This window comes from Lutjanus erythropterus, chromosome 13 (assembly GCF_056507025.1).
Source record: "Lutjanus erythropterus isolate fLutEry1 chromosome 13, fLutEry1.hap2, whole genome shotgun sequence".
In the NCBI taxonomy this organism is placed as follows: domain Eukaryota; kingdom Metazoa; phylum Chordata; class Actinopteri; order Lutjaniformes; family Lutjanidae; genus Lutjanus; species Lutjanus erythropterus.
The window spans coordinates 1,365,056-1,390,003 of record NC_139329.1 but is presented as its reverse complement, the minus strand read 5'-3'; the positions used below and the strand labels follow the sequence as shown (position 1 = coordinate 1,390,003).

At 37.6% G+C, this 24,948-nt stretch overlaps 1 protein-coding gene across 1 annotated transcript in view; it reads left to right on the top strand.

The window, feature by feature from the left end:
- The window catches only part of lrp5 (low density lipoprotein receptor-related protein 5), a 75,607-nt gene that overhangs the window by 307 nt on the left and 50,352 nt on the right, over positions 1-24,948 (top strand). Inside the window, exons 2-5 of the mRNA XM_084734921.1 lie at positions 17,616-17,816; positions 17,958-18,174; positions 21,166-21,234; positions 22,068-22,196. Of these exons, the coding sequence (XP_084591047.1) occupies positions 17,616-17,816; positions 17,958-18,174; positions 21,166-21,234; positions 22,068-22,196 (616 nt within the window). The remainder of the gene's footprint in view (positions 1-17,615; positions 17,817-17,957; positions 18,175-21,165; positions 21,235-22,067; positions 22,197-24,948) is intronic.

Below are 24,948 nucleotides of genomic sequence, written 5' to 3'. Positions count from 1 at the left end.
CAGGGACTGTGGAGAACGATAAGAACGCAGTAGTTAACACGCTACAGAGTGTGAGCTTCACCCCTCAGACGAATTATCGTCTGCACACTCAAGCGACGCTAGCTGTGATTCCTGCTCTCTAACTTGAGCTTTTTATGTCCCAAGGGTACAACAACAACAACACAATAGTTGCAGTGAAAGTGTGAAAGTTTGCACTGTTGTGTGCGGCACACTGAGGATAGAGCCAAGTGTAACTACACAGTCGTCCTGCTGTGTGTGTATGAGTGTCTGCAGTTGTGAGTTTGTAGTGAAGTTTGAAGCAGCCTGGCTGTTTGTGGGCCTCGGCAGCTCCTCTCCGCTCCGCTCCGCTCTGCTCTGCTCCAGCCATTCCTGCTCGGTGTCGGGTGTCAGGCAGACTTTGTGCTTTCACAGTGAAAAAGAAGCCAGGATGTGTGTTATGGAGAGAAAAGGCTGCTGGACACGTTAAAGATTTTCTCCCTCTGTCTGGATCAATGTCTTTAGAAGTCTTACTTTCTCCACTGGCTCATTTGCGGTCTTACTATTTAATGTGAAAGTGGCCAGTCAAAGGCGGAGCTTAGCCTCTTCTCATATGGATGGAGGGCATTACATCAGGACTCAAGGCGACCTCTTATTAGTCTGTTCGCATCTTACAACTGAAGATATATATTTTATATTCCGATATATTCCCGTGTGTAGCTCCTGCGGAGTGTCTACACCTCTGTAAGGTCACTAAATGATACACTGATCCAGATCCACATGAGAACATTTTCATCAAAGAGAATCTTTGCTTAAAATCTTAAAAGCTGTTTCCTCCTGTTTCTGCCACAATCAGCTGCTCATAAAGGTGCACACAACTAGAACACACCTAGTTAGTTTCATAGAATGTAATTCGTTACAGTTAGGGATGATAACAAGTAATCCATGCATTTGATCAGTCACGTAAAATTTAATCGATTTGTATTATAAAATAAAGATCTGAAATATTAAATTTTCATGAGCACGCTCTGCATGTTAGCCTGTATGTGTTAAATTATGTCTTTATATGTGTCATAGGCTGTGTAATGCTGTCAGAGAATATGGATTATGTTGCTGTGTAAATAAACCCTTGATTGAGGGGGGAAATGCATTTGATATTGTCTGGTGTAAGCAAAAAGTTCAGATATCATAAAATAAGATACACTTTACTGATCTCATACTGGTGAAATTAGCATGTTACAGCAGCTCAAATAGTACAGATAGAACAGGGAGTGAGTGACAAGAGAATACTTATAGAATACAAATAAAATAAAAAATATTTCTATATATCAAAGAATTAAACATTAAAAAGTACTAAATTTAAGATAGACAGAAGCTATATACACTATATAAGCCTGACACTGACACACTATGGACATATATATGGGTACATATGAATAACTGTGCAGGATAATTGCACACAAGTTGTAATACATACGTGTGTAGCATTATAATTAAAAGAAAAACAATGTACAACAGTGTTGCCTTGCATTTTACTTACTTATTTTTACTATTTTTATTACATTATATTATATTTTATGACAAGGACATTGTAGCTGCTACAAGAGATGTTGCCAAACGGAATTTCATTGTACCCCTTGCAATGACAATAAAGCTTCTTAACTTAAAAAGGCAAATTGCACAGAGAGGCAGGTTGGAATTTCAGAGAATATTAGCAGCACACATTTTACTGTGAAGATTTACAGTAGAAAACTACAAGTTTTGTTTTTTTAAATAACTATTAATTGATTAATTGATCATTAATGTTACCAATGGTCAGTTAAGGAAAGTGCTTACAATTTGCAACCCTAGTTATAATGAGTTTATCCTCCAGCCCTGCCCTGTATACTCAGATATTTTTCCACTAAATATTTATCTGGGTCTGCTTCCTGATTCAGCCAATAAAGGCTTTATCAGTATTACCATATATGAGCCAGTAAATATTGGTGTAATATTTGATTTGACAGATCATGTCAAAGCATTAAATGTCAATTCTTGGGCATAATTCTCTGTAAATGCCAAAGTATATTTGTGAAATATTTTTACTGAACTATATTAGAGAATTAGAAAAAGATTTAAAGAGTCAAAGAGTTCTTACCCTGAAGTGTGCATAAATTACAGGTCATATGAACTTCTTTTTAAAATACAAAATTGTGACACTATCAGTTAATTTATTGTGCATCATGCATCAATAGTTTAGAGTCCCAAATTGGGCTGAAATATCAAAATTACAACATGGCCAAGTGCAATATTCAAATTATGGAAGCTGCAATGTTAAAATGCATTTATATGATATGATAACAAAAAAGATAATAACCAGTAATTGTGAATCATATCACAATAGTAATATCTGTCAGAATAAATACAAATGAATTGTTTTATTATATATGTACAGCCCTAATCCCAAAGATCAGAACTCAGATCAGACCAGTGTCATTACTGGCTAAATAATCATTTATTGAAGCAAAATAGCCATTTTCCACAAATAAATACACCTGAGAAAGACAGACAGAGAAATAAAGTACTTCCCACCACTCTCCTCCCACTGTCCTGGTATGGTAGAAATTTCTTTCTTGCTCATAATTGGAAAATGGAAAAATAAAATGAAATCAGTAAGGTATGAGATCCTAACATATGTTAATCAAGTGTAGCCTATATGAGAGCACAGGGTGACATGTTTCCATACTAATTCTCCAGCCAGGGGGTGTAATGATGGTAGTAAGGCCAGAAAAAAAGCTGCATATTTTTTTCATACATTGCTGGTTTCCTCTGTAATGTATATAATGTGTTCAGGTGTACATAGGATGTTAACTCATTTAACCTCCAGCCTCTGTGAGAGAATAAAATGTTTTTTTTTAATTAAAGTCATATATATATTAAACTATATCCTCATAAACCTTCCAGATCCAGACCAGGACCAGATGGAATTTCTTTTTTTTTTTTTAAATATAGAGTCATTCTCGTGACGTATTTCTAAATTCTTACTGGTTAAATTCTTAAGGGATTTGATGACAGAATGGTGGAAATTGAAATGACTTAATGATGCTGAGGGTTTTTTTTCTCTTTTTGTGTAAATTAAGAACAAAAGAACAGAGGAAACGTATCAACTGGGTTTGTGCCTACACACTGAGATACTGTAGCCCTCAAACACACATGAAGACTGTTTCATAGCCACACTTTCAGACTTAATCAATACCCACATCACTTCCTGTCAGTCATGTGTAGTAACACCCATATTCCTGGATCAAGACAGTTTCTCTTTGTACACTGCTTCAGAATATAGAAAAGCTACATTTTACTAAGAATTGACACTTGAAGCTTCTCTGTCCTCTTTTACCTGATCTGTGATCAGATATTTCCACATGATTTTCTTAATTTCATCCTGTTTTTCACTTACATTATTGTTTTTATTTTAAGGCGGTTTGTGTTCAGATATTTTTGTATATGAAAAGTGACAGACCTATTTTCCTAATAGTGTATATTTGGAGTATGTATTGTATAATTACAGCATTGGCACTACAGCTGTTTAGTAAAACAGTTGGGTCTGGTAAAAAAAAAAATAGATCTCCTGTCTGCCTTAAATGTGGATGTATCACATATTTTCTTTTTGAGAATGATCAGGGTTGTTTGAAAGTGGACAAATATTGATGTGAATGGTCATGGTCAACATTTATGATGATTTGGCTGGAAAAGTCAAAATGTGTTTACTAGAATTCTGAAGGTGTCAGATTTAACTGCTTACTAGAGAAGCGTAATACAGAGAAAACTGTGAGGTTCTTGGTGTCAGTGACAGCAGCCTTGGACATACAACAACAACATTATAACCTTTATGAGGGTCAAGGTTCAACACCAGAAATGCATGATGAAAGCATCATAACCTACATAGGCAAGTATTAACAATATCAATAGTGAACTCTTTACAACTTCAGAACACTGCTGGGAACTGTATGCATACATTAATCATAAGACAAGATAAGTAAGATGCTTTTATTGATCCCCACAAAGGAAAGTTGGTTATTGGAGCAGCACAAGCACAGAACAAATACAGATAAATAGAGAGGTTAAAAATACTGTTAATAAGAGATATATAAAATACAAAAGCAATATAAGACGATTATAGTCTGACTCTTTCTCTCTGTTTATTTTGCAGGCCTATTGTTGGATTTTTGCAGCTAAAAATGCCTGATTTCACAACAGCTTTCCTTAAAAAATTGTGATGCATGTTGCAATGTTTTAGGCATTTTTTCAATGAAATTGCATGACCAAGAGAAACTTGCAAAAGAAAGTTGTGATTTTTTTTGGATAAGTCATTAAAAATCAAAGCTAGCTTATTCCAGGGAGAATTAAACCTCACTCTGTTCTGAGTGTTCTGACTAACCTCACCAGAAAGGCTCAGAATTACAAAAATGATAAAAATCTGCTTTAGTTGTAAATGAAGAAGTGCACCTGAGGGGTATTCCCTACAGAACCAAAATTTTTGGAGCTGAAACTCAAAATCAGCACAGATAAAAGTATACAGAGGGTTGTTAAATGTTGTTAGTAAGTGTGTTCTGAGTTGGTTCATGTCTATATACATGTAAGACGTTTACACGAGGGACTGCTGTTACTGGTGGAACTGATGATGATGAAGTGATGATGATTGGTCAAATTTGGGGAAAGGTGGGGAGTTTTTTGCAAGGTCACACAGAATTAATAGGGATTGGTTGAATTTGTGTGAATTGTTGCGATTGCAACAATAACTGCGTTAAACTTATAAAATGCAACATTACTGCACTAATATGTATAAAAATAACTAAAATAGAATGTCTTTATTGTTGTTGCACAGGTAGAACCAGAAGATGTACAAGATCTAGACCTATGTTAAATATTTTGTTTAGTTTGTGTACTTGAATTATATTTCCACCAAACCCAGATAAATCCATAAGTTAAGTCAAAGTAATGGTGCTTTTCGTTTGGTCGCATGTCAGTGGTGTCATTTCAATCAGGAGAGACTAAGAGTATAAGAAAATGGTTTATTGGCACGTGCATGAGATATGAAACATGAAAACGTCTTTGGTGGTTAGACCCCATTGAGGTGAAACAATAAGCACATATATAAATGGGGGTAATGAAGCTGTAGTGAAAAGAACCCCCCCGGGGTCTAGACACTGGTGGTGGTGGTGATGAGGTGCAAAGCAGAGACTGGTGAGGTGAAGTGGCTCTGGACTCCTGCTGCCTGGACCTGAAGGCTGGAGGAGAGGGTGTCAGGGAGGATCGAGGTGAACATCTTGTGGCTACCTGGGTCCAATGACTGGAGGAGAGAGGGATGGAGGGTTGTGCGACTGACTGAATAACAACTGATGGAGCAAAGACAGAGGCGATTTAAAGTTTGGCAGCAGCAAATTGACTGGCTACTGTGATCGTGGCAAAATCTGATTGGATAGTAAAGACGAAGTTGAACGCCCACAAACAGCTGATTAACGGGAATAGGAGGAGAGAGATGGAGTAAAGGAAGATGTGAATGAAGGCAGCATAATAGAATGTCTTTCTGATTGAACTTAGGCTGAGCTTCATATCCCCTTTACACCCTCTGTTTGTTCCTAGGAAAAACCAGGTGAGACATCAGAGAGTGAAGAATCCATGAACACACAATTTTTGTCTGAATGATTGAATCTCATAGATTTTCATCAGCAGGGTGGTTGTTTAACATTGAAAACATATATACATCTTAGGGCTGCAACTAACAATTATTTTCATGATCAATTCATTGCTGATTATTTTCAATAATTTCAATTTTAATCAATAATCATTTAGTCTATAAAATGGAAGAAAAAATTGTGCTCATCAAAATTTCCCAGAGCCCAAAGTGGCTCTAATTGCTTCTTTTGCCCAACTAACCATCCAAAACCCAAAGACTCTTCATTTACTGTCATAAGTGACAAAGAAAATCAGTAAATCCTCACATGTAAGAAGCTGGAACCAGCAAATGTTTAATATTTTTGACTGAAATTACTTTTGATTGGTTGTCAAAATTGTTTATTTATTTATTTTTTTGGTTTCTTTACTCCTCTCTGACAGTAAAGTGAATATCTTTGGGTTGTGAGCAGAACAAGACATTTAAGGAAAACTGACATTTTTCACAATTTTTTAACACTTTAAAACAAACAACTATTAATCGATAAATCAAGAAAATAATGGTTAGTTGCAGCCCTGCAGTACAGTAATATAATACAGAATATTTAAAGGTGGGGTGTTCTGTAGACTTGCACTGATTTCAACTTTCTTAGCCGATTCTGATTTCCGATTTTTGAGGGGTCTGACCTACCGATTCCGATTTTGGCCGGTTCCGATTTTCAGTCTTTCTAAGAACTGTAATTGACAGCATTCACAAACATTTTTGCAACTTTTCTTGTAAATATGTTCATAATAAGACACTGACTATTAAATATTCATTTAATACTTTCTCCAAAATCATCCAGATTACAACCAGGCCTTATTATAATTTTATATTAAGATTATGAATTGGGTGAACGTGATCTCGCGAGATCATCTCGCGGGATTTCGTGGGATGCGATTTCATGTGATCTTTTGTGGAAGCGGATGTAAACAAACCGGAGACTACCGCGTTAGTCTCCAGTTTGAAGTAAAACTTTGCCGTGAGAAAAACAAACACAGAAGTTAAAGGAGTCTGGATGAGAAAATGTTTGAGGAGACACATCAACACATGTTGTTTATTCTTCAGACAGAACAGGAGGTGAGATTTTAACTGTCCCTCTGTGAACAGCAGTCTGCTGCTAGCTTGCTAACATTAGCCTGAAGTGCTAGAGAGTTTACGGCTGTTTTGCGACATTGTCAGCTGCTCTGTCTCGTTGTAGACTGTCTGGCTTCTCTTTATCCAGTTCTTGGAATCTGTCTCTGACACCATCTTCAAGCAGACGTGTGTCTGAGTGTGTAGCTGTTATCAGCGCTGTGTTGACGTCATGGTCAGTTTGTCTGCTGCGCGCATGACATGACCATCGTGCAGAACACGTGTGTGACAATGATGGGCACAGAACCGGATTTGTGACGCTGACCGGCCGGTCACCGGTCAAGGCCGGCCACGTGAAAACCGGCCCGATTCCGAGCATTGCCGATTAATCGGTGCAAGTGTTCTGTTCTGGAGAAAGATTGTTTATATTTGAACTCAACAACCAAACAAATACTCCTTCAGAAGATTTACGTCCCTTTTACTCCCCTTCCCCTTCCTCTTGTCCTTTGCACAGGCACAATGGCAACTTAATGCTGATTGGCTGGAGTAGTGTTGTGTGGCTCGGTCCATGTCCACTTTCTGTTTACCGTTTACATAGTCAGGGCTGTGTAGAAATATCTGATTCTTTTTCAATGGGGAGATAGAGGACCGTGAGGGGATATCTGCTGAATTTGATAAAAAAGTGTATTGATTAGAATAGTACACCCCACCTTTCGAGGCCATATCATAAGGTAATGAAAAGCCTAATAATTATAGTATAAGACATAACAAAATATATCAAAAATGTATGAATGAGTGGCCTATCTGTCATCATGGAAAGGAAGAGAGAAGTAGAAAAAGTGGTCGTCCACTGAGTTCAGCAGGGTTAAATACAGGCTCAGTTGAGGTGATTTGCTCTTGCTGGTCCTGAGAGAAAGAGAATGATGTCCTGCATTTGGCACTGAGGTGACCACATGTATGCACACTTCACAACCGCTGGCCAAAAACACCAAAGTAGTGTTAGCACACTGCCAGGCAAACATCACGGCTGTGTGTGTGTGGACACTGTTGGATCGCTCTGTAAATGTTAGTGTTTTTTCATCAGCCTTTAAAAAGCTGTTTTGGTGTGTGAAAAGTCGACATGCACTCAGTTGCATCACAGCCTCCTGTGGTAAGCAGGGGCACAACCAGCTCAGCTGGCCAAACTATTACTTTGCTATTTTATTAACATTTTATTAATTCTTGCAATAGTTGTTGTCATTTTCATGTTTCCTGTCTCTGTAGTCAGATGGTGATTATGAAATAGTTATTCAGTTGCATCTCATAAATACTACATGTCATTCCCAAACTGGTGTCTTAAGCTTTACAGACAAACTGTTAAGGAAAAACTTCATTTTGGAGGGACAAAAAGGACATTTAGTCTGGAAGGACTGAAAAAGATGAGTTTACAGATTTCAACGGCTTAATGTGGACATAGTCTCAGTTGGCTCACTTAATGTAAACAGGACATTCAGACAGAAGTGGTGTGAGTTTGACAGAAGGTGGGTAGATGATGCATTCTGACAACTAAGCTGAAGCCATGAAATTTCATCTGGGCTGTCCTCTTCTATTAACTCAATATTCCCATTCAGCATTTCTTTTCATATTCTATGACAAATCAACATCCACTACAACAGCTGCTTTAAGACACTGAAAACTGATCAGTGTAGCCTTCTTCAGTTTACAAAGGAGCTGATATTCCAAGTCAACTACACATTGTATGTATCTGCATTAAACAAACATTGATTGGTTAAATTTAGAATTTCCAGTATCAATGAGGCTGGAACAACAACAAACAAAGAACTAAAACAGATTCCATTACCTGGTTTAGTCCTATCACACGTCTTATACTTTTAGGAAGACACAGCCTACTACACTTAACACAATACCAGAATTTTGACTTAAAAAATGATCCTTATCTATTTCAATACCACGGCAATAAGAAAAAAAAACCCTAGGCACAAAAAATAGGGTTTTTCCCCCCCTTTTTAAAAAAGAACAAGCTGGACAGTGCTGGTACAAAAAGTCAGTGAACACTATCTGGTTCAGGCAGGACAATACAGACTGAACTGAACTGAGGTACTGAAGGAGCATTTATAATTTTTTAATAACTTCAATACTTTAGATAGTATCAGATGCTAGTATTGTATTGTTCAAACGTGGTATTAAAAAAAGCATGGATACCTTGATACCTTTGACATCCTTACAGCCTTCATGACTTACAAAAATCAGACTGTCCTGCCAGAAGTATAGTACAAGCCGTCTTTTCACCACTACTACTTTTTAAAGTTTATTTCAAAACTTTGAGTTTTGTGAGTTTGAGCTTGAATCAGAACTCTTAAAATCTATTGAATGCAGTTGCCCTGAAATTATGAGTTTTCTCTACTTTTTTTTTAATAGTACAGAACTGATTAATTTTAAGTATAAAAAAAACTTATTTCGTACATGGTTCGTATTAATCAAAAATGATGAGTCTAAGTTTTTCTTTTCGACTGCTTATTACAATCAGTTAATTTGAGCATTTGGTTTTACAGTGTACTTACTCACATGAATACCTCTGATTTGTAGGGCTGGGTGTCATTTTAAATTAAGTGTTGACCGATTATTAACCTGGCTGATTACCAGCTCCGATTTTTCATCACTTTGACAGTTATTTAACAGTTACTGGAATTGCTATTGCCGATCAAATAAATTAATTAAAAAAATTGCTACTTTGGCTCTGATGCAGCCACCTCTCTTTGTCTGTAGTCTCTCCTAATGTTCTGGACACAGCACTATCTGACTGTTAATTAGCCGACTTAATATACTGCCAGCTAGCTTAACTGTTTGTATATGAATACTTAATAATTGTTCATAAAATAAACATAGCCAAGTGGAATAAAAAGTATAACACCTGCCTTCAAAATTTAGTGGAACTATAAAGTAGCAGAAACTGGTTATTCTAAATTTTGACACTAAGATTTTCATTTTTACCTTTCAAATGTATATTAATTCCAAATATTAGTTATTGGTATTTTTATTGGTATTGGTACTGTCCATGAATAAAACATAGTTTACCCTTATTTTAAATGTATCAATTATTAGTACATGAGTTTCTGCAGTACTTATATTCATATTTTATTTTAAGAATGAAAATCTGTTTTTCTCCAGAATTCTTCATTCTCATATGTTCGATGTGTAAACACAACACGTTTTGGTCAGTAGTAAAATAAGTATTTAGGTTCGATTTGTAGCTATTGACTTGTCAATGGAAAAAAAAAAAAATCATATTTTGGGTGTGGGTTAGTCTGTTTGGATGGGCCACCCAGGTTGGAGACCAACCAATAGGTGATTTCCACACTCCTCACCATTAGCCTGCGCTATATGGACCAATGCATTCAGTGCATTCAGGCTCCATACACTGAGCCTGCTCTTTTGTTTGGACAGAGGCACACTCAAACCTCAGTGAAACAGGGCAAGACCTGATGTCGGCTGACACTTTTCACCATACCACTTTTCAGTACATCCATTGAGACATTTAAGGGATAGTTCACGGCAAAAATGAAAATTCAGTCATGCTGACTGAAGGTCAGGTTTAGTTTTTTAGTCCATGAAACACTGCTGGAGTTTGACAGGAAAACAGCATTGCCTAATCTCCCAAACAATGGAAGTGAATGATGACCAGTTTTCAAACATAAAAAAACATCAGAATAAAAACATAAAATGCCTCCATACTGCTTGTCTGGTGTAATCCAAGTCTCCTAAAGCCCCAACATGCCAAGTTAACTAAAAAAACATTATTTACAGCATGTTTTTATCCTGAATCTTCACTATAGATCTTTAGCTTGGAGCCACGTTCACATGCACACTGTCTGAACTGGGTGGTGGGTGGTGTGACGATGTGCAAACAGCATGCTTTTTTTCAGTTGTTCTTTTGTTTGAAAACTGGTCATTATTCACTTCCATTGTTTGAGAGATTCTGCAACACTATTTTCCTGTGAAACTCCAGCAGTGATTTGTGGACTAAAAAAGATAACTCCGACCCTCAATCGACATGAGGGTGAGTAATTAATGACTGAATTTTCATTTTTGGGTGAATTATCCTTTTAAGAAATGTCATATTTTTCATGAAACTAAACAACTGGAATGACATAATCTAAAAAGCAGATTAATTTTTCTGAATTGTCCCGATTTTCAGACCTTTTATCAGCGGTGTTCAAACACTAATATAACTTACTATATTCTAAAGATAACTGTGTATGCATACAGTCTAAAATGGACTAAATGGTGATTGAGTGAGGAAATACAGTATCTAATTGTTGAGTAGCAAAAAGATAGTGAGATTTGATTCCCAGCTCTGTAGACAGCCAACGAATGAGACTGATGCACATGAATATTAGTTGGGAGGCTTGTGGAAGGACGGAGAGGGAAAGAGTTGTCTAGAAGGGGAATGTGAGGGGCTGCAGGTCAGGAGAAGAGATTTGGTGACAGTGCTGAGGAGGAATGTAAGGAAGAGATTGATATCTTTTCCTGTTTGTGTTGCTCTGGTGTGAAACTCAAGGAGGTTCTGTGCTGTTTGGATTAATACATGCCTGATGGAGGGAGGAGAGACAGAGAGAAAGAAGGCAGGACAGCTGAAAAAGACGAGTGAGAAAAGAGGAGAGGAGGAGAAGTGGGGAGGAGAGAGACCAGGCAGAGGGAGCAAAGGATAGAAGGAGCAGAGATGGAGAGAAAGAGAGGAAGTCTGTGGCAGTCTACCTTGATTTCTCTGGGGTCCCCTCACACACACACACACACACACACACACACACACGCTGTATAAATATGCTCCCTGTGCTCGTCACACACATTTTTCTTGTCCCAACTGGGGAGGTGTGAAGAAAATCTCTTCCTTCCTTGCAACCCTTCACACACACACACACACACACACACACACACACACACACACACACACACACACACACAAGATGGGGTCTGATAAGATGTAAAGCGAGGGAGCCTGTTAGCCTTCTCCAAGCAGAACAAAACAGGAGAGCTGAGAAGCAGAGTGTGTGTGTGTGTGTGTGTGTGTACAGAATGGGGTGCAGCAGTGCATTGCTTACGCTTTAGACGTCTTTTGGGACCCTTTTTTCTTTTCAAGCTGCCACCTCAGAATGACCTCCTCCCCCCAAAACACACGTGCGCATACACACACACACACACACACACACACACACACACACACACACACACACACACACACACACACAAGTCATGTCTCCCCCTCGTACTTTGATTGTTAATCCCATTGACAAACTGAAATCAAGTTTTTTGGTCTGTTCTTTTGTGTTGCAGCCTCATATGCACACATGCACTAACACCAGATGCAGTGATGTCATTTATCCACACACATTTTTCATCTGAAATTGAACATTTGTAGCATTTAAGTATAAACTTTTGGTTAGTTGAGCTGAAAGATGTTTGGTTTTTTATTTTTATGGTGTGTCATTAGTTACCAAACAAACTCAAACTGTGTTTTAATGTTGGATATGAAAATAATTAGTTTCAATAATGATTACAGTTATTTATATTTGCTAATACATCTCTGAGTTGTCCATTGTTGAAAAATGTGTCAGCAAAGAAATGTGTGTTAGTTCACTTTTTCAAAACTCTTCACACAGTCAGAAACACAGAGGTCATTGTGAACTGATCTGTGGATCACTTGTCATTGCTTTTAGGGCTGCAACTAATTATTTTCATAGTCGATTATTCAGTAGATTATTTTCTCGATTAATTGATTAATAGTTGTTTGACTATAATATGTCAGAAAATTGTGAAATATGTCTTGTTTTGTCCACAAATCAGAGATATCCAGTTTACTGTCAGATCGGAAGAAACCAGAAAATATTCATACTTAAGAAGCTGAAATCAGACAATTTTGACTCTTTTTCTTAAAAAATGACTCACACCGATAAATCAATTATAAAAAAAAAATTAAATGTTATCCACACACATTTTATTAATAATCCGTTATTCAATAATTGCAGCTCTAGTTGTGTTCACACAAAAATACTTTTGATGACCATGCATTATTTTATGATGATTAAGTTTGTTCTTAGAAGTTTTTCTAAAAACAAACTTTCACAACAATCATGTTGGAGATTATATGGAAATAGGGAGGCAAATCACACACACACACACACACATTTTATGGGAGTGCCATTGGCTACACTTTTGGGAAAATGTAAGTATTATAATTATAAGTTAAGACATTCTGGGATATCCAATACCAAAGGAATGCAAAGCTTTGTACCTTGGTAATATAATGATTATGTCATTGATAATGATAGGTATCTGACCAGGATATTGTTGGTAACAAGCAAGAAAGCAAGAACAAGAAGTTGGTAGTGTTGGTTGGTTGTGCTTTTTGCTTTCTTTAAGGGGTGTTATTTTCTGTCAGAAAAGTCAGAAGTCGACTTGTCCAGTGCCTGGGGTTAAATGTTCAAGCAAAAACCAAATAAACATTAAAGTTTTTTAACAAGTTTTTCTAAAAGTCTTGAATAGAAATTGTTTTATAGCTAAGGGTTAGTTTAATAGTTAGCAGTTAATAGTCATATGTAATAATAATGGAAAAATCTGTCAGAACTCTGAAGTGTGTTCTTGATGAAGAGAATTTTTTCATCAGAGCTCATACATCATAGGTGTGTGCGTCTCCATGCATCTAACATTCTTCAACTTTAACTGGCACCAAGGACTGAGGACCTGAGCTGATCATTTGATCGCTGGTATTATGATGTAATGACGCTTCCTTCATTTATAGTCTCCTTGTCAGTCACCAGGAAGCCTCAGCTGGCCCAAGGAGGTCAGCCCACAGTAATCCTCACTGAGCGTCTCTGTGAGGCCAGAGGTGACCTGAGGAGGCCCTCAGTGTGTGCTCTGCCCCTCTCTGCTTCTGTCCCTCTCATGATTTTCTGTCATGATTTATTTTGATGTATGTAAATAGCTCCTATGTACTGTTGCTCTACTGATAGATGAGCCTGTTGAGTGAGTGTTTATAGCTACAGCCTTGTGCAGTTATATTGCTACTTTTGTATTAGGGTATTTTAGTTTTGTAGACCTAACCCTAACCCTCTACAGGTCCTGTGTAGTAAGATAGTTGCTATAATTAATTATCACATTTTTTACATTTTTGCCTAAAAAATTACTTGACAATAGATCGATTATCAGAATAGTCAATAATTATTTTTTTGTCAGTGATTGATTGACTAATTGTTGCACCTCTATTTCAGTTAGGCCTAGATTCAGTTGTCCTTGTCATAGCTTCTCTTAGTGTGAGGAACTCTGGAGATTGGTTTTCCTTCATCTTTAGGAATGGTGATGGTGATGGTGCTGTCTAATATGTTGATCTAAAATCTAATATTGTGTTCAGTTGGGTTGACATAGTATCTCATTCACATCATTTTCATACTTCACTTTCAGGTCTGTCTTCTGAATTATGTAACCAGGTGCTCTGTTTACTGTGTCACCTGTGTGTATGACAGTAAGAGCTGTGATGGATAAAATGGACTATGTGCAGCGATGAAAATGATTGCAGCAGTTGATTCTGGTGACAGCGACAGGCAGGAGGATCAATATGTGCCTTATCATCACCAAGAAGTCAGTGGACTTTTTTGAAGTGCAATTGTATTTCTCCATCACCAGCATGTAAAAAAGCATCAACGTCACACATCAGTTAACTGATAAGAACAAACTTGTGGAGCTGCAATATTGGGCTTCATTCTCTGACAGTAACTGGACATTATGTTACCTACTTAAAATAAGTTTGTTGTGGGTATACCAGTCCCTCCAGGACTTCACAGGCCTTTTTTGGGATTGTTGCAGCCTAAATGCCTGATTTCACAGCAGCTATTTAAGAAAATTGCAATGCATGTTGCAATACTTTTAGGCATTTTTTACAATAAAATTGCGGGACCAAATGAGAATTGCAAAAGAAAGTTTGTGATTTTTTTGTATAATTAATTTATTAAGAAGAATCTTTGAAGAATCTTTGAGAAACTGAAACCAAGTCAAAACAGCACATGACATTTATTAATGCCAATAACAATGACAAATGTTGTGTTCTTCTCAGTACCTGTGGCAAAATAAAAAACAAAGAATGGTCTCACGGAATTCACATGGTTTGGTTGAAATGGCATGAACTGTGAGTGTGCATTGCAATATTGCACCTTCCTGGAGAGACTGGTATATGTTCTGTTTAAAATCTCTGTAAATTAGTGCAGTACTGTAGTCTGATAGATGTTGCTGGACAGAATTTATTTAGTTTTTCAAAGTGCGGTACTCAAATTTAGAATTTGAAATAGTATTATTAACCATCAGGAATTTTACTGGTAGTTGTTCCATCCATAGGCCAATGAATGTTAAAAGCCTCCAAAAAGACTGTATAATCTGTTGGATTTCAAAGGGATTTAAGAAAACCACAACAGGGGGGTCAATCAGTTATCATCAATCCATAAAATAAAAGGATGGATATCACTTTGCTACACCAACTTCTACCCAGTTCTTGATGTGCTCATGTTGTCTGGAGATCTGGACCTGTGTTATTTCAGTACAGTTCTGTTACACATACCAAATTTTATTTAATGAAGGAAGAGGTTAAATGTACTTCACTAGGGATTGCAGGCCTGTCCAGTGCTCTCAAGGACATGTTAATCTTGTATAAGGAGACAACTGGAAAATTAGTCCAAAATGCTGGAGCACATGGACTGAAGGCAACAAACTTTATTCAATGACTAACATTTTGACTCCAGATGCGTCTTTATCAGAGGATACATTTTGTGACCTGTGCTACATTATACTTCGTACCAATTTTTATTTTTTACAAACTGTTTGTTCTTTCAGTTAAAAGTTCCGCAAGTTTTTATAGTTCCCTTGCATGTGACTACTCATCGACACAAAGACTATGAAGTAAAGACTCCTCCCAGTATGTGTTTGAGTCTTATTATCTAACCACCCAAATGTTATAAAAACTAACTATAAAACAAAGGAATACACATTTAGAGAACAGATGGGTCTTGGTATGGAGTGAAGAGCAAAAAATTCAGTGGGTCATTTAAGCATGCCTGTAAACAGTCTAGGTCAAAGTCAACTGTTATTAAATTAATGACAACTAATTAAAAGAAATGTAACATAGTGTGTGTTGTTTCAGGACAGCAGCGTACTGCCAGAGGCAGTGTTTCTTAATGCTGTGGGATTACAGTAGGGATGGTTGTGCCAAACCACAGCGTAGCAGCTCTGCCACCCTGCCAGGCCAAAACCACAAGCTGTCACAGCACAGTGGCAGCTGCTGTCACAGTTACTGCCTCCAACAGTGGGAGGACAACATCAGCGTGAGCTCTGGAATCTGCTGGATTCTGACATGCACATACTGTAGGGTTTAAAATGTCTCTTTTCCTGCTTTATTGATGAGTAAAGCTTAACATTTCCTATATATGTCGTCCAGCTTGGTTTTGTTTTTTTATCTGATAGTGTATGAAGCATTCGAGAAGAAAAAGATCAATGTAAAACTTGTTTGTGCAAGCAGACATCTTGGCCTTGGACCTTGTCTTATTTCTTTTCGATGGCCTCTGCAAATTGCTGCCAGATGGCAGTAATGTCAGAGGTTTTATGTTTTTGACAGCACATGGTTGGGCTTTGTTCCAGTGAGTAGCAGTACTTCTGTCTGTTGTAAAGAGCTTTTGATTTTGCCAAAGCTTGTTTGGTATTTTGGTGACTTGCTGTGAACTTTACTGTGGCCCTGTGGGGGTGTAGAAGTAATGATTTGATACACTGGGCCTTTAAACTATCAGTCAGCAAAATTTAGAAGAAGCTAAACTTCTCTAGGATTGGTGGTAGACTGGTGAAAAGGTGGCTAGGTGCTTCAACAAATGTGTATTTCATTCTGAGTTTAGAAAACATTGTGGTTGTGAAGTTGATCAAATTTAATGTCTGGCAGCTCAGTCTAAAAGTGATATCTGTTTTGTGTTTATTCAATTGTTGTGTGTGAAATGTGGTGGAAATGCAGCCTTCTTCCAGTGCCTAAAGTTGTACCTCAAAAATCATCATTTCCTCTGGCCTAGTCTGTAGTTTATTGATTGACATTGTTTTGGCCTAAATTGCCAAGATTTGGAGATATTGGCTGTAGAAAGAACTATGTAATAAATTTGTGAAATAGTTCCTATCTGAAGAGCAGTTTTCAAAGAAAGAAACAAACATCAGAGTGGTTTGAGCTCTTAAAAATATTACTATTTATATTAAATCTTTTTTGTAAAAGAAAAATCTGTTGTCCCTTTAAAGAAAAGCAAAATTGTGAAGGTTATGTAGGTTAAGAACACTTTTCTTCTGTACAGAGTGTACCAAATTTTCCAAAAAATGCCGAGCTTGTGTTTTTCTCCTAAAGACCTCATCTTTTCTTAAAGATAGACAGAAGAAATTCACCTTCCAGCCGTCCCATGAACAGGCTATACACCATTTTGTCTCTAAAAGAGTATTATTAAGTAAATACTTCTGAGATTACAGCCCCCAGGATGAACAGTGATAATTCATAATTGACATTTTTTTCTATGAGTCTGAGGATATATATGACCTTTGTACTAAGAGAATTGCAATTAGTTAATTTCAAAGTTTACTAAAGTCAGAAAAATTTGATATATACGTGTGTGTGTACGTATCTATATATATATATACACACACACACACATATATGTATATAATATGGTCATCCAATAACAGGCAGTATTCAAAAGTATATACATAGTGTACAAAACGCTGTTGCAGGATGTGGGACATATATTGAGTATGCATTCTCTCTGTGGTAAAAAGATTTTGAATGTAATGTTTCAAATGTTATTTCTCTTCTCAGGCTCACCTCTCCTCCTCTTTGCCAACCGGCGAGATGTACGATTGGTAGATGCAGAGGGTGTGCGGGGTGAGTCGGCCATTGTTGTTAGTGACCTGGAGGATGCAGCGGCGGTGGACTTCCTGTATGCTGAGGGCCTGATATTTTGGACAGATGTCAGTGAGGAGGCCATCAAACAGACGCACTGGAATCAGTCATCCAATTGTAAGACTGAATGCTATTTGTCATCTGTTATCTTGCCCAGTGAAGGTTTCTCATACTGTGGCTCCTGTTCAGTGGTTTAATGATGGATGTCATTCTTCTTCTTCTTGTCACCATGTCACTGTGTATGTTTTCTGCTTGCAGCCCTCAAAGAGGCACTGGGAACCGGTCAGACTGTGGTGGTGTCAGGCCTGGACAGTCCTGACGGGCTGGCCTGTGACTGGTTGGGTAGAAAGCTTTACTGGACTGACTCGGAAACCAATCGGATTGAAGTGGCCAACCTGGACGGCACTTCCAGGAAGGTCCTGTTTTGGATGGACTTGGACCAGCCCAGGGCTATCGCCCTCAATCCTGCTCAACGGTAACACACACACACTCTGCATAATACAGTTAGACAGTAATGGACATTAAAGGCATCCCTTAGAGCAGTCATTCCCAAACACTGGGTTGTGACCCACAGGTGGTCACATGAGATTTTATTTGTGTGCCCTATAAAAGATTTTATGGAGGAAATTCTGCAAAATGTAAGATTTATATCTGCAGTACATCTTTTATAAAACATTTAAAATGTGTTTATTGTTTTACTGATGAGAGTAAAAAATGAGTCTGTTAATTCCACCTAAATTAACTTATTTTATCTCTTTTATGAAGGAGGCTAAAATGTTGCACACTATAAAAATTTCAAGGCAACTTACTTCAATAGATTTTTGAGTTTTGAGCCCAACTCAAACTCTTAAGTTTTAAAAAAAAGGAGCCGTTTTAGAAAATGCCCCAAAATTGAATTTTTTTGATTGAAGTTGCCTTGAAGTTTTGAGTGTTTTTAGGTTTGTTTTCATGTTGAGAGGAAATAAAAAGATTGAGGTGGCCTGTTAACTCAGCCTAAATGCATTTATTTTTATTAATAAAGTATTTAATGTGTATCTGCATGTCTCAGCATAAGATATAGCAATGTTGAAATGGCAGTAACAATGGTCAGGGACATTCATTAATGCCCAATTGAACTCTCCCAAGATTTATTGTGAATTGGGTCATGATGGTTTGCCATTTTTAAAAAGTGGGTCCCCAGAAAAAAAGTTTGGGAAACACTGCTTTAGATTGTTTAGTAAGAAGAAGACTTTCATTCTGTTAAGAGCCTTACAGTGAATGTTCCCACTTTGATCTTTTAAATTAAAATCTTGAATTAAAGTAGTGCAAATACAGTATAAACAATACCTAAATACCCCAGCTAGCCCAGCATACTTGAGCTGAAGCTGTAGTATGCAGTGACAATGAGATATGTCATGAAGAGAAAGTGAATAGAAGAGAGAGATGGTGGGCCTGCTCTGCAGAGTTTCCTTTTTCTGTGTTCTGACTTCACGCTGACCTCCCTTCTCTTTTACACACAACTTGTTGGATCAGCAAAGCCTGAGCTCCATAGATGATAGATTTACTGTAGTGGGTTGATTCAGTCCTGCAGACAAGAGCATTTCTGCTCATTGTTTGACATGGTATTTGACCTTGATATGTGAAACTAGGCCGGGTTTTTTTTTACTCTGATTACTTATGATTGTATTTGAATAGTTTTTGTGCTGGTTTAATAAGATGCTATACTTTAATGTCCCACTGGGGAAATTTGTTCTGGACTCATAAGAGGAAAGATAAGAAAAATGTCAATTTAAGAACAGGAAAGAAACACATCATATCAACCCATGTAACGGTTAAGAGCAATTTTTGCCCCCCTCCAAAAAAGAAAGAAAGAAAATAAAAAAAAAGAAAATAAAAAAAGCTGTTAAATTCTCTTTTTCCTGAAGACATTTCTTTTTTTTTTTTATTTGGCTAGCATAGCTAGCTTATGGAGACTCAAGAAGATGAGCCATTGCCAGAATTTATAGGAAAATGTCCAAAAAATGTCTCTCTCTTTTAATCCTGCATTGCTCAGCATTATGGCTCTATCATACTGTAAACAGTTGTCTAGAACAGCCTGACCACTGTGTCAGCTCCAGGAACAGTCAGATCGCAAATATGTACAGCTGACATTTATATAGATTATGATGTGTGAACTGTGGGTGTGTCTGTGTTTGAAGTTGTTGGTTCTAGTGCAGTGCCTGTTCAAAACGTGCGTGTTCAGAACGGGCCGACCTGCTTGACCTCTGCTGTTGCTGCTTGCAGGGTTAGTGTTAGCCCCCTGCAGTTCTATACACAGCACTTCCAGACCAACAAGTTTACACATTTATGTGTGCAACCATTTTCTTTCCTTTTTCAAACGTTATTAAGAACACAGTAATATTACAATACACAATTTGTGGGAAGATGCAGGAAGAATAACCCTGCTACTGAAATCTAACTCTTTTTCAGCTCTTCATTCAGCAGAATTTATGCTGGTGCCAGTCAGCTACCCCAAGCTATAACTGGTTCCCAGGGCGTTAGACTAACTTGCACATGCAGACATCTAAAACTGTGGGTCCAGAACTGCTGCATCAAGAAACTCTCTGGGTGATGTTTCCCAGCTCTCTCTCTCTAAATACCGTAGAAATGTGTACATGCACAGGAATGAATCCCACAGATCAAATCACACCAAAGAGCAGAAAAAAGGTGTTCTTCTTCAGCTTCATGTCCTTTCTTTGTTTCCTCTTTTCTCTCTGGTTTCCTGCTCTGTAATTGTCATCTCTAGATTACCAGCCAAAGTAATGCAAATCTGTCTGTCATTCTGAAACTGTATGTACACACATATAACTCTAATAGCATTAAACAAGTAGCATTTAAACCCATAACTGTTGGCTCATATATCAGTCATTTATTTTATTTTACCATGACCTCATCCAGAGCAGAGATAGAATGTTTCATTAATTATACTGAAGATATAATTCATGCCACAAAAAACATCATACTGTATCTACCAATTTGCTAGGATAAACATTTTTATAGATCTTTTTCCCATGAAACGCATAATACCTCACTGGTTGAGAAGTATTATTATAAAGATAACACAATTATTATTATTTTTTTTTCTTCACAGTTTTAAATAGATACCTACTCCTCAAACAAAGCCGGGAAATGGAGAATAGTAAAATACAGAAAATGAGTGACAGAGAAATGTAAAGAAATGACATAGATGAGAAACGGGAATAGGAAGGTTTAAGAAGACCATTATATATCCTGTGAGCCAGGCTTACTGGACTGTAAATCAGCATTAAAGTGACTCTTACATTAAAAAGACATCAGATAGCTAAGAGGACAAGTGTCCTGACATTTTGTGGGATGAAGAGTTTTTGTTCCAAATCACAGGGAGCTGTAAACCAATGCTTGTCTTTAATGCACAAAGTGTCCCTGTGTTTGTTTTATTGACATATATCCGTTCTGTTTTTCCTTCCAGCTACATGTACTGGACAGACTGGGGAGAGGAGCCCAGGATAGAGCGTGCTGGTATGGACGGCAGTAACAGGTACTCTAACTATAGAACCCAGAAGCAAACTTGTTTATTTGCAGTAATATTTGTATCATACAGTGTCCCAGTGCATCTAGATCTGGGGCTCTTTAACTCCTCTCCAGTGGCCCCCTGTGTGTTTGTGTGTGTGTGTGTGTGTGTGTGTGTGTGTGTGTGTGTGTATATATGTGTATATATATATATATATATATATATATATATGTATATATATATATATATATGTATATATATATATATATATATATATATATATGTATATGTCTGTTATCATTGTTGTAGGTCTACACTGTAAAATGAAAAAAAGTTGAGAAAACTCTTAGGTTAACCAACTACTAATCTTTTGCTGATATCATTTATTGAGTAAATATTGCCTATAGGTCAGCAAAACTTTATTTCAAAAGTGAAAAAGTTTGAATTGGGCCCAAAACTCAAAAATCAGTTGCAGTGTAATAGTGTAAACTAATTCTTATATTCTCCAACTATAAAAAATGTGGCCTATTCACAAAAAAACAAGTAAACTAAAATGTACATCACAGCCTTCATCTATGGCTCAGGGCCTTTTCCTCTAAATTCTGGTGATGGTTTATCTTCTTGAGTCTCTATAAGCTCACTGTGGATGCTAAATTAAAAAAAAGAAAAATCCACAGAGAAAAAAGAGAATTTAATAGTTGTGTCTCCAGACAGATTTTAGTTTCCCTTTTTTTTGCTCAAAAATGGCTCATTTGATCGTAAAGGTTGCAGACCCCTGATCTAGACATACAGAAGCAGTAAGAATTCTACAAGAATAACAAAAGTTGTAAAATGAATTTGTTTGCCTCTGTCTGTAACAGGAAGGTTATAGTGGATGTGGACATATACTGGCCCAATGGTCTGACCATAGATCTGGTGGAACAGAAGCTGTACTGGGCAGATGCCAAACTCAGCTTCATTCACCGAGCTAACCTGGACGGATCAGCACGGTATGGAACTTTGTGTATGGGAGTGAATGTAGTTGCACTGTATAAAACAGACAGATTGTATGCTTATATGTGATACAAAATATATATATAAAAGCTTGGTAAGCTTATTTTCAAATGTTACACTTACTCTTAAGATGTCATCTCAAATAAACTTAAATTTGGAAAGTGGTGAGTATTTTTACAGATACAGTTCAGTCAGCCAGCTCACATAGAAACGATTACTGCTCTGTGAATGCAGCCTTGCAGTATAGTTTGTCTCTGACATCTTGGCTCAGTTCTCATCAGTCCTGGCAGCATACACTGTAGCCAGTAAAGGAGGGAGTGATGATACAAAGTATTTTCCCCCAGATGACTAGAATCAGAGGCTGCAAGCTGCGTTGTTTTCTGCTATCTTTATTGCTCTTTTGGTCTTTCTAAATTAGTTAGATTTCTGATTACTGGTGTGTTTTGGAAGAAGGCTGAGAGGTGATTGGGTTTGGGGTCCAACAGATCAATGGTTCAGTAGTGATAAAGGGCCCGATGTATGATGAAGGCTTGCAGGCGCACAAGTGTTTCCAGTTTCCAGCTTCTGTTGCCTGGAATCACAACCTTGGTCTCTGTGATAATGGTCAATGTTCAGCATATTTCATCTTGTTAATGCTGTAACCCAGTCATTCCCAAGGACTGGGTTGGGTCACAGGAGATTTTATTTGGGTCCCCAAATAAATAAAATAAATATAAAGAAATTCTACAAATTTAAGATTTATATCTGCAGCACAAATTTTATAAAACATTTAAAACATGTACATTGTTTTACTGATGAGAGGAAATAAAAACAATGAGATGGCCTGGTATTTCTGCATAAATGAATTTATTTCTGAGGTTTTAACATCCGTGTTTTCAATTAAGTGTCAAGGTAATATAGGGTGATGTTTAAATGGCAGAATGCATGCATACATGAATGACCTCTTGTTGGACTGGGTTGTGATGGTTTGTTATTTTTAAAGTGGGTACCTGGGGGAAAAAAGTTTGAGAAACACTGCTGTAACCCAACTTACCCACACTGTAGATTAAAGATCATGTAAAAAAACAATAAATGTCTGTACTGAGTTCATCACACCAGAGAAACGTGTTCTTAACCACCCAACCAAATTTGAATTAAAAATCACTAAATATAGAAAATTAGGCCTCAAAAACATGAAGAAATTATCAGTTTTCTTTGCTCTGAAATGCTGGGGGGTGGGTGTCCGCGCCACTCTCTCAGTGTCAAACACCACTATGACCTGAAAACAACCTGAAACATGGACGCGCTGTCCAGCAGCTTTATTGGACATGTCCAGTCGTGTTTGAGCCACCAGAGCCAAAGGACAGTGACAGAATAGTATTTTTTTTCTTCTGTGTCAGATTGTTGGAACTTAAGTGAGATAAAGTGAACTGCTGGGCTTATTTGGACTGAGGGAGTCCCTGAAGGTACATTCATAACTGAAAACTGGGGAGGGTGAGGGGAGGCAGAGGTGGTTTTGCTCATGTGACCGTTCATGGAGCTTCTAATAGTGTTGGGATACCATGGCTCTGACACGTCACCGAGCCATGTTTCAGATCCACCCAAAAAATCCTGAACACAGAAATCATGAACAGCAAGTTAATGGTCTAACTCAACAGTTCAGTACTACATAGTTCTCAGTCTTTTCATGTGTTTTCAGCAACTATTTTCTAACATGTACTGTCTTTTGAGGAAAAACTCCCTCTTTCCTTTACACAACCTTTAAGGTGGAAATGAAATACACTCACAAAGTCTAGCACCTATAAAACAGTCTTCCAGGTTCCCCTATTGAAACTTTCAAGATCAGCAGAATATTTTTGAGTATTCACCCTGTTCAGCTTCTTTCCAAAAGAGAAGGGGAGGAAGGGAAGAAAAAAGAACAAGAAGAAAAAAGAGCTGCAGACAGAATGAAAGAAAAATAGAGCGAGAGGGAGAGTATGAGAGACTTGTCCAACACAAACAGAGCTGTGGTATGGAGGCCCCAGTCAAAACACACACACACACACACACACACACACACACACACACACACACACACACACACTCCCAGTGCATCTCTCTCACAGCTTCAGCTTTCCTTCTCTCCTTCAGTCCATCAATCAATCTTTTTCTCCATGTCTTATTGTTCTCCCTCTCTATTAGTCCAGTCTTTCTTCATCATTGTCTTGGTGGTTCACTTAAAATGGAAGTTTCCAGACAGACACTGTCTACTAAAGTTAAATACTGAAAAAGTTCAATTTACCTCAGGAGAAGTGCAAATGAAAAAAACTAGCCTTTTGCTCCTCCTCCTGGCTTTGTTTTCAGGCTGTAGAAGCCCATGTTGGGAGACTTCAGCCAATCAGGTCACTGCAGAGAGTGGGCGTTTCTATTGGCTGTTCTAGAAATGCAGATGCACATACACGTCCCTTCAGATGGTTTATAGCCTGATCCAACAGCAGAAAGTCCTACAGACAGCCCTACAACTGATGATAAATTTACAATAACTTCTTTGCCTTCAACTCTGTATAGTCCAAGACGTGTGATGATGAGCGATGGCAACAAGTGGCAAAGACGCACAATGAAAAACAGTGTGAAATAACCTTATAGCTGGGACAGTGGTATGTGTGTGTGTGTGTGTTGTCTTAGCTTCTCATAGATTAGAAGCCCGGGGTGCGCTGGCCTGGGCTGTGAAACACTGGAGGAGAGATGAGGAAAGTCACAGTGAGAGGGACAGGGGTGTTGACAGAAGTT